We start from the raw sequence: 11923 nt of genomic DNA, 5'->3' as shown, positions 1-11923 counted from the left end.
TCGATTTTACTGCTCCTCGGATGCTGCCTGAACTACTGTGCTCTTCCAGCACCACTAATCCAGAACGATCTATTTATTCCTACCCTCTGTTTTAGATTAGATTAGATTAGATTAGATTAGATTAGATTAGATCTCCTGCCTGACCTATCACCTTCATCCCCTCCCCCACTCACCTATTGTACTCTATGCTACTTTCTCCCCACCTCCACCCTCCTCTAGCTTATCTTTCCACGCTTCAGACTCTCTGCCTTTATTCCTGATGAAGGGCTTTTGCCCAAAACGTCGATTTTACTGCTCCTCGGATGCTGCCTGAACTACTGTGCTCTTCCAGCACCACTAATCCAGAACGATCTATTTATTCCTACCCTCTGTTTTCTACTGGCCTGTCAATCTTCCATCCATGACAGTGTTCTCTGTCATATCATGGCCTTTTATCTTCCACGATAAACTTTGATGTGGCACATTATTTAAGTTAAGTCCAGAGGCTCCCCTTTATCCACAAGCATGGTACTCATTCGAAGATCTGCAATTAATTGGTTAAACAAATAGAACCTTTCCTCAATCAAGGGGTTTCTGAGAATTAATACCAATGCTTCGGCAAGCTTATTAGCCACTTCTAATATTCTAAGATGAAGTCCAACTGGACCAGGAAGACTAGAACTCCATCAGTTTGCTTAGTACCACTTTTCTCGTGATTGTAAGCTCACAAAGTTTCTCTCTCCCTTCCACTTTCTGATTTACAGCCACTACCGGAAGATTGAAGCAAAAGTTCATTACATCTGCCATTTTCTCACTAACTATTGTTAACTCCTACTCTTTGGTGGAGCAATATTTACATTTTTTTACTCTTTTTCCTTTTTAAATACCCACATAAACTTGCTCTTGGTTTTCACACTCATAATTAATTTGCTCCCATACTCTAAATTTCTTCCTTCTGGTTAACTTTTTATTCCTCATTCTCTGCCGTTCTTTAAAATCTGACCAATTGTCTGACCTGCTACTTATGTGCTTTTTCCTAAAGTTTGATACTTTCCCTAACATCTTTAGTTAGACACAGATGGTGGGTCATCCCTTTAGACTTTTTTTTAAATTGTAGGAATATACTTGTTCTGAAATATCCCCTTAAATGTCTGATATTGTGTCTCTAATGATTTATCCTTTAGCCGACTATACCAGTAACTTCAGCGAGTTCAGCTCTTATGCCAACAGTTGCCCTTACTTAGGTTTAAAATACAAATCTTAGATCCAGTCTTCACCCATTCAAACTGGATGTAAAATTCAATCATATTATGGTCGCTGCTGCCTTGGGGTGACTTTACTCTGAGATCATTTTTTTAAATTCCTGTCATATTGCACAATATTAAGTCTAATAAAACCTGCTCGCTGGTCAGTTCTGGAATGTGCTACTCTAAGAAACAATTTTGAAACCATTGTATAACTCCTCATTCAGCCTACTATTGACAACCTGATTTTCCCATCTTGTATGTGGAATAAGCAACCCAAGATTATTGCAATCCCTTTATCAGAAGTATCTAATATGTCTTCCTGTATACTTTGTCTCCAGTTGTGATTACTGTTAGGAGGCTTATAGTAGTGGTAGTGACTTCCTCCCCTACTATTGCTCACCTCCACCCAAACTGATTCTACATTCTGATCTCCTGAACTAAGTAATCTCTAACTATTGCACTCATATTATCCTTGATTAGCAGTGCTACCCCTCCACCTTTACCTAACTTGCTATTCTTCCTGAAAGTCACACCCTCCTCAATTTCCAGGACTAGATCCCATGTATCCTTCGGTAATGACAATCAGATCACTTCTCTTTCAAAGTGAGCTACAATTAGTTTATTTTGCTGTGAATGCTACGCACTTTCAGATACAGAACCTTTAGTTTCGTCTTTTTGTTATCTTTGTAACACACAGTCTTGATTGATGTATTCCTAGGCTTTTTTCTCCCTGTTCCCTTCGGTTCCCATATTACTATTTTCATCTCTTGCCTTTCCTATATTATTTAATATACGTCATCTTTCCACATTTGTTCTCTTTGCCCCACTCTTTAAACCCATCTCTACTCCCCTAGATGTGCAGTTTGCAAGTACGTTGGTCCTTGCATCCTTCAATTGTTGACCATCCAGATGTACAGCAGCCCTTTCCCCATTACTAATGCCAGTGTACCATGACCCAAAGCCTACATCTCTGGTGTCAGTGTTCTAATTTTAGGTATCGCAGTGTCCTTTAGTTGCCTGCTCCTTTGAAACTAACCTTAAAACTAATTGTGAAAAACCTATCTAGTTCATTCATGTTCCGTAGGGATAGAAATGTTGCCATCCTCACTCAGTCTGCTTGCACATGATTCCAGACCCGCAGTAACGTAGTTAAACATAGGAGCAGGAGCAGACCATTTAACCCTTCAAACCTGCTTTGCCATTCTAAATCTTGTTGATCATGTGTCTCAACATCCTATTCCCATGCTGTCCCAAACCCTCAATGCCAATAGTAACATGAAATCTATCAGTCTCTGTATTGAATTTAATGACTGAGTTGCCACAGCTCTCAGGAGTAAAGAATTTCAAACATTCACCATCCTCTGACACAGGTTCTGCTTCATTTCAGTTCTAAATGGCCTTTTGTACTGAGACTCTCCTCTAGTTCCAGACATTTAATGCTTTTGACTTGACTAGGCCAATCCCTCATTTGTTAAGAAGGTATCACACGTGCAGTTAGAGATGGGCAGTAAATGTAGATCTTGCCTCTGTTGATCGCATCTGTTAATGAATTTTAAGAATAATTTGTGTGTGTGTGTGTTGAAAGCTAAGAAACAGAGAAATCTTTGTTGGGAGGGAGGGAGGGGATTGTGCTTTTTTTTTTGTTAATTATTGTTTGGGATTTTGTAAGTATCTAGTCAATTAATAAACTGACTGAATAATTTGTCTTTCCTCTTCTCTTTAATGTGAACAGGTCCTTCAGAGTTGTACAGCTGCTGAAGAAGAAACTAAAGGGAACCCAGAATAACGCTTACCTCAGAACAGAGTATGGTGACCAATGTGTTTTTTTTTAATATTTAACCTTTTTTTCGAATCAACCTGTCTAAAGATTTTAATACACACCCCTGGAGCAGATGGGTCTTGAACCCAGGCTTCCTGTCCACGGGTAAGGAGTCCCTAAACATGGTTATTTATTTCAGGGTTTACAATTTAACACAGCTATAATAAGGATACAAAGAGTTGTCCATCCGGAAATTGCACTTAATTTGATTAACTACAAACATGGGTGATTTAGTTTTGGCAGATAATACATTAAAAGTACCACAGATGATTTGGGGATGAGAAAATTATTCACTTATTTAAAAAGAAACATAAGGATGCAAAGTGAAGGGCCCTTGTCATGCAGTGGCTGTAGTTCTGTAACAGGAGACCTAGGTTCAAGTCCCACCTGCTCCAATGGTGGGACTTGAGCCTTCAAAAAGACTGTTTGGAAATATCTAAGGATACAAACTGAAGTGTGTAAGTACAGAGGTTTTTTTTTAGTGACTCTTGTGGCAAAGCTGTGGTGTTGCTGGTTCTGAGCCAGGCCACCCAGATTCAAGTCCCACCTCTTTGAGAGGCGTAAACTGATCAGATTGATCAGAAATATCTGTCCCACTCACTTTACAGAGGTGCCTCAAGGTCTTGTAGAAAATATCCTGTTAGTGCGGGGGAAGGTGGGGGTGCTGTGTTTGTGCAGTGGTAGTGTCCCTACCTCTGAGTCTGGAGGCCAGGGTTGACATCCCACCAACTTTGATGTATCTAATAATATCTCTGAACAGGTTGATTAGAAAGTATCTGAAGATATGCCGTGTTTCAATTCTGTGGTTTATAAGCTTCTTATGGTTTGGGACTGTGTCTTTAATTCCTGATGAAGGGTTTTTGCCCGAAACATCGATTATCCTGCTCCTTGAATGCTGTCTGAACTGCTGTGCTTTTCCAGCACCACTCTAATCCAGACTGTGCCTTTAAAGGAAGGCAGAGTGATAGGGGTTATGGGACCTGTTCTGATAGCAAGCTGCAGGTGATTTGATATTTTGAGATTACAGGGCACCCAGGTTGTTTTACCAGAAAGAAAGTTCAAGGTGTTTGTGCTTAGACATAATGACAGCAGCCTGTATGTTAACGGTGGATAAACAAGGAGTCTCCAAAGTTCCACATAGTGTTGAGATTGTCAGATTATAAACAGTTGTACCTTAAATTGTCCACTAACTTCCAGAATAAAAGAGGTGAAGTCTCAAGGTTAGCTAATCGACATTTCTATGTGGATATAGTGCCCATGTGATTCACATTGTCATATAAAGGGGAAAAGTTTGTATGATATCCATGGAACTCAAAGACAAGATAGTCTGCCAGGATTTGGGAGAGAGAGAGCAGCTGTCAGCAGCAGGATGCTGAGGTTCATCATACAGGAACATGGATGGATTGAACAAACCAAATTCATGGGGAGATTGAACAAGGGTGGAAGATTGACCCAGCTTGCACTAAAGGAGGAAACTCTGGGCTAAAAACCCTCACTGTGAAAGACAGTTCTCACATTACGAGTTGCCTAAATGAGAAAGGAAAAATACAAGAATATGCCATTGGCCCTCCATCTTAGATTGGTTCTGGAATAATTACAGATACACTTAAAGGACAGCGTAGTATATCCATGGAGCATGTTTTCAGTTGTCATCAAAGGAAGAGGAGAAAGTTCTGTTTTGAGGTTAAGGTATACATTTTCTACAAAAATAATGTTTAATCAATAGTGCTTTTGGTCACCTTGCTACAGTAAAAATCTTACATCTTACCTTTACATGTCATAATTCCAGGTATAAACTGGAAGTTTGAATTTCTTTTTACAAATCATTGGACTTTATAGAGTTAAAAGAGGGAGCCTGCATAGAAGATGGGGTAGTACCATCATGGATGAGTAGAATTAATGACTGAATTTGATGATATCCTATAAGACAAGATTGTCAAATGGAAGAGTGATTAGGTGTGGGGCAATTTTTCTTTAAAAAGCTGTGAGAGATAGAAGAAAGAGAAAATTTGAGTGAAGTGGGGAATTTCAACTCCTTAAGTCCAAGTAGGAAACTTTCTTAACTTCAACAGAGTGATGATAGAGGGATAGAAGAGGTAGCAAGGTGGGACTGCAGGAGCGTGGGATGGTTGGGGCCTCAAAAACATACATCAGGGGGAAGACCAATGACCAGAGGTTTGTTTTGAGAAAGGCAAATAGATGCATTGGGAAGAGAGAGGTCAGAGATGAAAACTGAGAAGAAAAATCATGCAACACCAAATTCTTCTTGTAACCTTTTCCAGTACCTTACGAGTGAGGGTTGTTTGCCCAGATTGTTGAACTTTAATCAGGGAAGCAAGGAATACAAAGGAATAATTTAGCAATCTGAAGAGATTTATATAATTGTCATTAAATGCACAAGCATTCTGCATTTTTGTCCTTCTCTCGCTGCAAGTACCTTGAATCCGATTAACAATTCCCTTTGTGCCAGTTTGGAAACTTGGGAACACCAGTCCGACATTCCATGGCACCCTGGCATGATCATCCACATGGAACCCGTTAAATGCCAACCTGTCTATACACCTGCATCTACTTTCAGAGGTTCCAGCTGTTCTAGTTTATGGGGCCCACAGGCACTGTGAACACCAAGCAGTGTAAACACACACTGGGCTATGCTGAGGCAAAGCTGCACTGACAAACACTAGTACACATGCTAGAATGCACTACCCCCCCACCCTCCCAACCCCCGGGGAGGCAGCTGTGGGTCCTAGGGCACACTTGGGGTTTTGAAGATTGTGATCAGAGACTTTGTCAGGATCTAAAAATATAAGTTGGCCGTTTGTCCGTGCTCCACCATTCAATACCAATATCATCAAAGACCCCTCCCACCCCAGTTATAATCTCTGCCAACCTCAGGAAGAAGGTACAAAAGCTTAAAAACACTTACCAACAGGTTCAAGAACAGCTTCTTCTGTGCTATTGTTAGACATCTGAATGGTCCTCGCACATTTCAAACCTAATGTCGGTCTGGCTTCTTCTCTGCAGCTGAAATTTTGTGTTCCCCGCTCTGTTCAATCAGCCAATGATCTTTGTACGGTATGATCTGCCTGCACTGCACACAAAACAAACATTTCACTGTGCTCAGGACCATATGACAAGAATAAATCAAATCATATCAAATTAAATCAAATCAGAAAGATCAGAGCAGATTATCGACCTCAGTGCCCCTTACCTGCTCGAGCTCTTGTACCTCAATTCCCTTCAAATCCAAAAGAACTGCCAACTTCTTGCTGAAATTTACTCTACACCTGAACATCCGTAATTCTCTGGGATCAAGCATTCAAACAATTTACAACCCTTTGAATGAAGAAATTTCTGCTCATCTCAGACCTGACTGGCTGACCCTTTATTTCTTACATGTAGCAAAGCTTTTACGATAGTCGCTCATAAATGCGGGATAATTGTGAATAAATTCGATGAAACATTCATGAGAAACATGTCTTCCCGATGGTGGTGAGAATTTGGAACTCCTGATCCAAGTACGTGATGAGGATAATATTTAGTGGGAAGCTTGCAGGAGAACCCATGTGGGAGAAAGCACAGAACAAAACAATAGGCCAGTGGGGTTTGGGGGAGAAGTCAGTGTGGAGCGTTTGGGTCAAAGGTCTGTTTCAATACAGGAAACTTTATGTGCTTGTCTATCACAGCAGGGAGAAGGTGAGGACTGAGGGTGCTGGAGATCAGAGTCAAAAGGTATGGTTCTGGAAAAGCATAACAGGTCAGGCAGCAGGAGCAGGAGAGTCGATGTTTCAAGTATAAGCTCTTCATCAGGAACGTGGGGGAGGGGTACCAAGGGGCCTGAGAGATAAATGCTAGGGGCGGGGGAGGGGGAAGGTTGCTGGATTTGCCTTAACATGTGTCTGCTTTTGAAATGTTACCCTCTAGTGAAGCCAACCATCTGAGTAGACAGGCATATCAGATACGGATGCAAGCGGAAATTCTCAACATCATCAGCTGCCTGGCTGACCTGACAAATGCCATCCACTGGATGCCACCGGGTTTCCTGTGGGCAGGGAAGTTTCCCGAGTGGCTGGTGGGGCTAATGGGGACCGTTTCGTCGGTAATCAGCCTCTACCAGATGTCTTGCGGGAGCTGCAGCAACAAGGACCCATAACGGGAGAGGCACGTGGTTTTGGGGTGTATAACCTGGCAACCCATCAGAGAGAGTGCTCAAGCTTGATCCATTTTATTGGCGTGTTTGGGAGGCCGTTATTTATTTATTGGGGGTGAATAGCTTCCGTCCTGTCTCACGAGAAACAGACTTTACCACCTCCCCATCATCAGATCTTGTCCACGGAGAACAAAAGCTTGAAGACTTTGTTCTGGGAAACTATGGCTCTGTCATTAACTGGCTTATCCAATCTGACAATGACACGGCAACATTTCACTTCCTTTCTGCCAAGTTCAAATCCATCCATTTTGGGCCCAGTTTAGCTATCTCCTTCTTCTCATCGCACCCTTATAACTCAAAATGTGGCCATTCATCCCATTGTGCCTACGCTGGCCCACACATCCCACTTTGATTTTAGTCAGAGCCATGTTGTGGCAGTTTCCTTTCCAGCATCTATTTGCTTTGGGGAATGCAATAGGGATTACAAGCTTTCTTGATGAACCAGTGCCTAAGAACATTCACCAGTACAAGGGAGGTTCAGAATTTGACTTTAAAAAAAAAGACAAATTACTGCTGGATGCTGGTGATCTGAAATAAAAGGTGAAAGTGGTGGAGAAATGCAGAAGATCCAGCAGCATCCGTGGAGAGTGAAACAGCGTTGATGCTATGAGTCCAACCTTCTTTGAAGGAGAATCATTGGACTCTCATCATTAACTTCAGAATTTGATCTCTGTTCTTTCCCCAGCCTCAGCTCTTTCATGGGGGCTTTACCTACTGGGCTGAACATTCCTGAGGTTAGAGTACAGAACAATCAATCAGAGACCAACTGCAGGCTGACACTCTCACTACAAATATGTGGGTGTGTGAGTGACACTGTGTGTATGTCTGTGTGAGAGAGAGAGAGAGAGAGAAAAATACTGCATATGTGTGTGTAAGAGAGAGAGAGACTGTGATTGAGACATTGTGTGCGTGTCTGTGTGTGAGAAAAAGAGACATTGTGTGTGAGTGAGACATTGTGGGTGAGTGAGACATTGTTTGTGTCTGTGTGTGTGTGTGAGAGAGAGAGACTGTGTGTGTGCATGTTCACTGTATTGGGGATTAGCTGTGATACCTTCAATTTATTGATCCAAATCTCAGCAGATTTATGGAAAATGTCCACCGGAGGCCAACCTGACATGATTCACCCCTTTCAGAGGAGGTGCAACTAAAACTGAGTAAATTTGAAGATGCAATAACTTCAGTTCATTGGTAGCTCATGGAAAAATAAAGACTGAAAACTTGCATTTAAAACTGTGCATACTCGGTTAGGTAAGAGCACGATATTTATTTCTGGTGAATTTTATTGATGAGTCCAGATGAGCCTGACTTATGCTATCCTTCATTTTTTCTGTGTCGCTGTCTCAGGGCCCCTCACTCCTGTGTTAATCGTAGAAAGAATTAAATGTTCTTGGGACACAGCGACAAAACTGACATTAATTGTTCAACAAATCTAGAAAATGATAACTGACAGCCAGTAATCTAAACTAAGTATAAAAACTTTCAGAATAATTTGAAAACTGCAGACTTAAAAAACAAATGCAATTAAAATAAACATATTTCATTTTGAATTTCTTCCTGTCTGTGATGTTTTGATACTGATAAGGAATTGTGTCTTCATTTATCGTTGAATTATTGTGGTGCTGCAGAACGCCAGTATTGCTTAATTTGTGGTAAGGGGATCAGAATTACCTAATCAACTGAACTTTACAATGTTAGGAAGATAGCAAAGTGAGATTTTAAAAATACAAATACCAAGTTGAATCTTACAATTTGTTCAAGGGTGTGGGCCAAGCCCAACATTATTTTTTAATTCAGTTTGTGGGGTGTGGATGTCACTGGCTGGGCCAGCATATATTGCCCATCCCTACTTGCCCTTGAGAAGGTGGTGGTGAGCTGACTTCTTGAACCACTGCAGTCCACCTGCTCTGGGTTGACTCACAATACCATTAGGGAGGGAATTACAGGCTTTTGACCCAGCGACAGTGAAGGAACAGCAATATATTTCCAGGTCAGGATGGCGAGTGGCTTGGAGGGAAACTTGGAGGGTGGTGGTGTTCCCACATATCTGCTGTCCTTGTCTTTCTGGATGGAAGTGGTCGTGGGTTTGGAAGGTGCTGTCTGAGGATCTTCAGTGAATTTCTGAAGTGCATCTTGTAGATCGTACACACTGCTGCTACTGAGCATCGGTGGTGAAGGGAGTGGACACTATAATCAACCACACTGCTATGGGTCTGGAGTCACATATAGGCTGCTGTGGGTCTGGAGTCACATATAGGCCAGACTCCCTTCCCTGAAGAGAATTAGGGAAGCAAATTGACTTTTTATAACTGTCAAAGATGGTCATACACTAGTTTTATATTGAGTTGAAACTTCACCATCTGCCACAATGGGATTCAAACCCATGTCTCTAACAATTAAACCTGGCATTCTGGATTCATCATCCAGTGACATTAGTGCTGCACCCTCGCCTGTCTGAAATCTGAGACTATTGTAACTCAGTATTGAAGAGGATGAGAAACTAACCTGTTGTATGCTGTTTTAATGTTCCTGGGTCCTGGAGAACAGAATTTGTGCAGCTGGTAGCGAGTAAACTACCCAAGAAATCCTCAATTTTAGTCTTAAAGATGTTAAATTTCAATTTGCTATAAACCAGCCTGGCCCATTGTACCTCTCTCAGTAGCACCATCAACTCAGGGTCACAACATTGGGGATTTCAGTCTGATCTGGGAGACTTGAGCATAGAATTGAGACTGATAAAGGTAGATAAATTCCCAGGACCTGATCAGGTATAAAATAGAACTCTGTGGGAAGCTGGGGAAGTGATTGCTGAGGCATTTGTATCATCAATAGTCACAGGTGAGGTGCCAGAAGACTGGAGGTTGGCTAACGTGGTGCCACTGTTTAAGAAGGGTGGTAAGGACAAACCAGCGAACTATAGACCAGTGAGCCTTACATCAGTGGTGGGCAAGTTGTTGGAGGGAATCCTGAGGGACAGGATGTACATGTATTTGGAAAGGCAAGGACTGATTAGGGATAGTCAATATGGCTTTGTGTGTGGGAAATCATGTCTCACAAACTTGATTGTATTTTTTGAAGAAGTGACAAAGTGTATTGATGAGGGCAGAGCAGTGGATGTAATTTACATGGACTTCAGAAATGCATTTGACAAAGTTCCTCATGGTAGACTGGTTAGATCTCGTGAAATACAGGAAGAACTAGCCAATTGGATACAGACTTGCTTGAAGGTAGGAGACAGGGTGATGGTGGAGGGTTGCTTTGTGACCTGCAGTGTGCTGCATGGAACTGTACTGGGTCCACTGCTTTTTGTTATTTATATAAATGATTTGGATGTGAGCATAAAAGTAAGTTTGCAGATAACACCAGAATTGGAGGTGTAGTAGACAGCGAAGAAGGTTACCTCAGATTACAACAGGATTTTGATCAAATGGGCCAATGGGTTGAGAAGTGGCAGATAGAGTTTAATTTTGATAAATGTGAGGTGCTGCATTTTGGGAAAGGCAAATCATGGCAGAACTTGTACACTTAATGGTAAGGTCCTGGGGAGTGTTACTGAACAAAGAGACCTTGGAGTGCAGACTCATAGTTCCTTGAAAGCGGAGTTGCAGGTAGACAGAATAGTGAAGAAGGCATTTGGTATGTTTTCCTTTACTGGTCAGTTCATTGAGTACAGGAGTTGGGAGGTCATGTTGCAACTGAACAGGACATTAGTTAGGCCACTTTTGGAATGCTGTGTTCAGTTCTGGTCTCTTTGCTATAGGAAGAATGTTGTAAAACTTGAAAGGATTCATAAAGGATTTATAAAGATGTTGCCAGAGTTAGAGGGTTTGAACTATAGGGAGAGTCTGATAGACTGGGACTGTTTTCCCCGGAGCGTTGGAGGCTGAGGGGTGACCTTATAGAGGTTTATAAAATCTGAGGGGCATGGATCAGGTGAATGGCCAAGGTCTTTTCCCTGGGGTAGGGGAGTCCAAAACCAGAGGGCATAGGTTTAGGGTGAGAGGGGAAAGATATAAAAGGGACCCGAGGGATGATCTTTTCACACAGAGGGTGGTGTGTGTGTGGAATGAGCTGCCAGAGGAAGTGGTGGAGGCTGGTACAATTGCAGCATTTAAAAGGTGTCCGGATGGGTAAATGGATAGAAAGGATTTAGAGGGATATGGGCCAAGTGCTGGTAAGTGGGACTAGATTAGTTTAGGATATCTGGTTGGCATGATGGATTAGCCCGAAGGGTCTGTTCCCATGCAGTACATCAATATGACTCTGTGATGTTCCCAAGGCAGTGCAGGGAGAACACTGGTCCCAAATACTGTGGAGGGGAGAAGTAAAAATTTGGATGCCACTAATCCAAAGAAAAGCAGGGAGTTCCCCCAGAGTTCTAGCTCTGCTGACAGAATTATTGACTATTATCAGATTGCTGTTTGTGGAACATTAGTGCCATTTTACTTATTTTACAACAGTGACCCCATTTCCAAAAGCATTTAATTAACTGTAAAGTCCTTCGGGAGGATTGGAAGTTATGAAAGGTGCTTTGTAACTGCAAAGCTGTCTTTGTTTATTTAATAAACGTGGGAAGTTGTCATTGCTATTTCCGTGAGAGGCTCAGCACATTGAGAAGGGGCAGCAGAACATGAGAGGTAAGATCACTGAGCATTGCCTCGAAAACAAGCA

At 41.9% G+C, this 11923-nt stretch overlaps 1 protein-coding gene across 1 annotated transcript in view; it reads left to right on the top strand.

Moving 5' to 3' along the window:
- pex11g (peroxisomal biogenesis factor 11 gamma) overlaps window positions 1-8100 on the top strand; it is a 17208-nt gene extending 9108 nt beyond the window's left edge. Inside the window, exons 3-4 of the mRNA XM_043721421.1 lie at window positions 2959-3030; window positions 6970-8100. Of these exons, the coding sequence (XP_043577356.1) occupies window positions 2959-3030; window positions 6970-7198 (301 nt within the window). The 3' untranslated portion in view covers window positions 7199-8100. The remainder of the gene's footprint in view (window positions 1-2958; window positions 3031-6969) is intronic.
- The last annotated feature ends 3823 nt before the right edge of the window (window positions 8101-11923 follow it).

This window comes from Chiloscyllium plagiosum, chromosome 31 (assembly GCF_004010195.1).
Source record: "Chiloscyllium plagiosum isolate BGI_BamShark_2017 chromosome 31, ASM401019v2, whole genome shotgun sequence".
Taxonomy (NCBI): domain Eukaryota; kingdom Metazoa; phylum Chordata; class Chondrichthyes; order Orectolobiformes; family Hemiscylliidae; genus Chiloscyllium; species Chiloscyllium plagiosum.
This window is presented reverse-complemented; position numbering and strand designations above follow the sequence as displayed.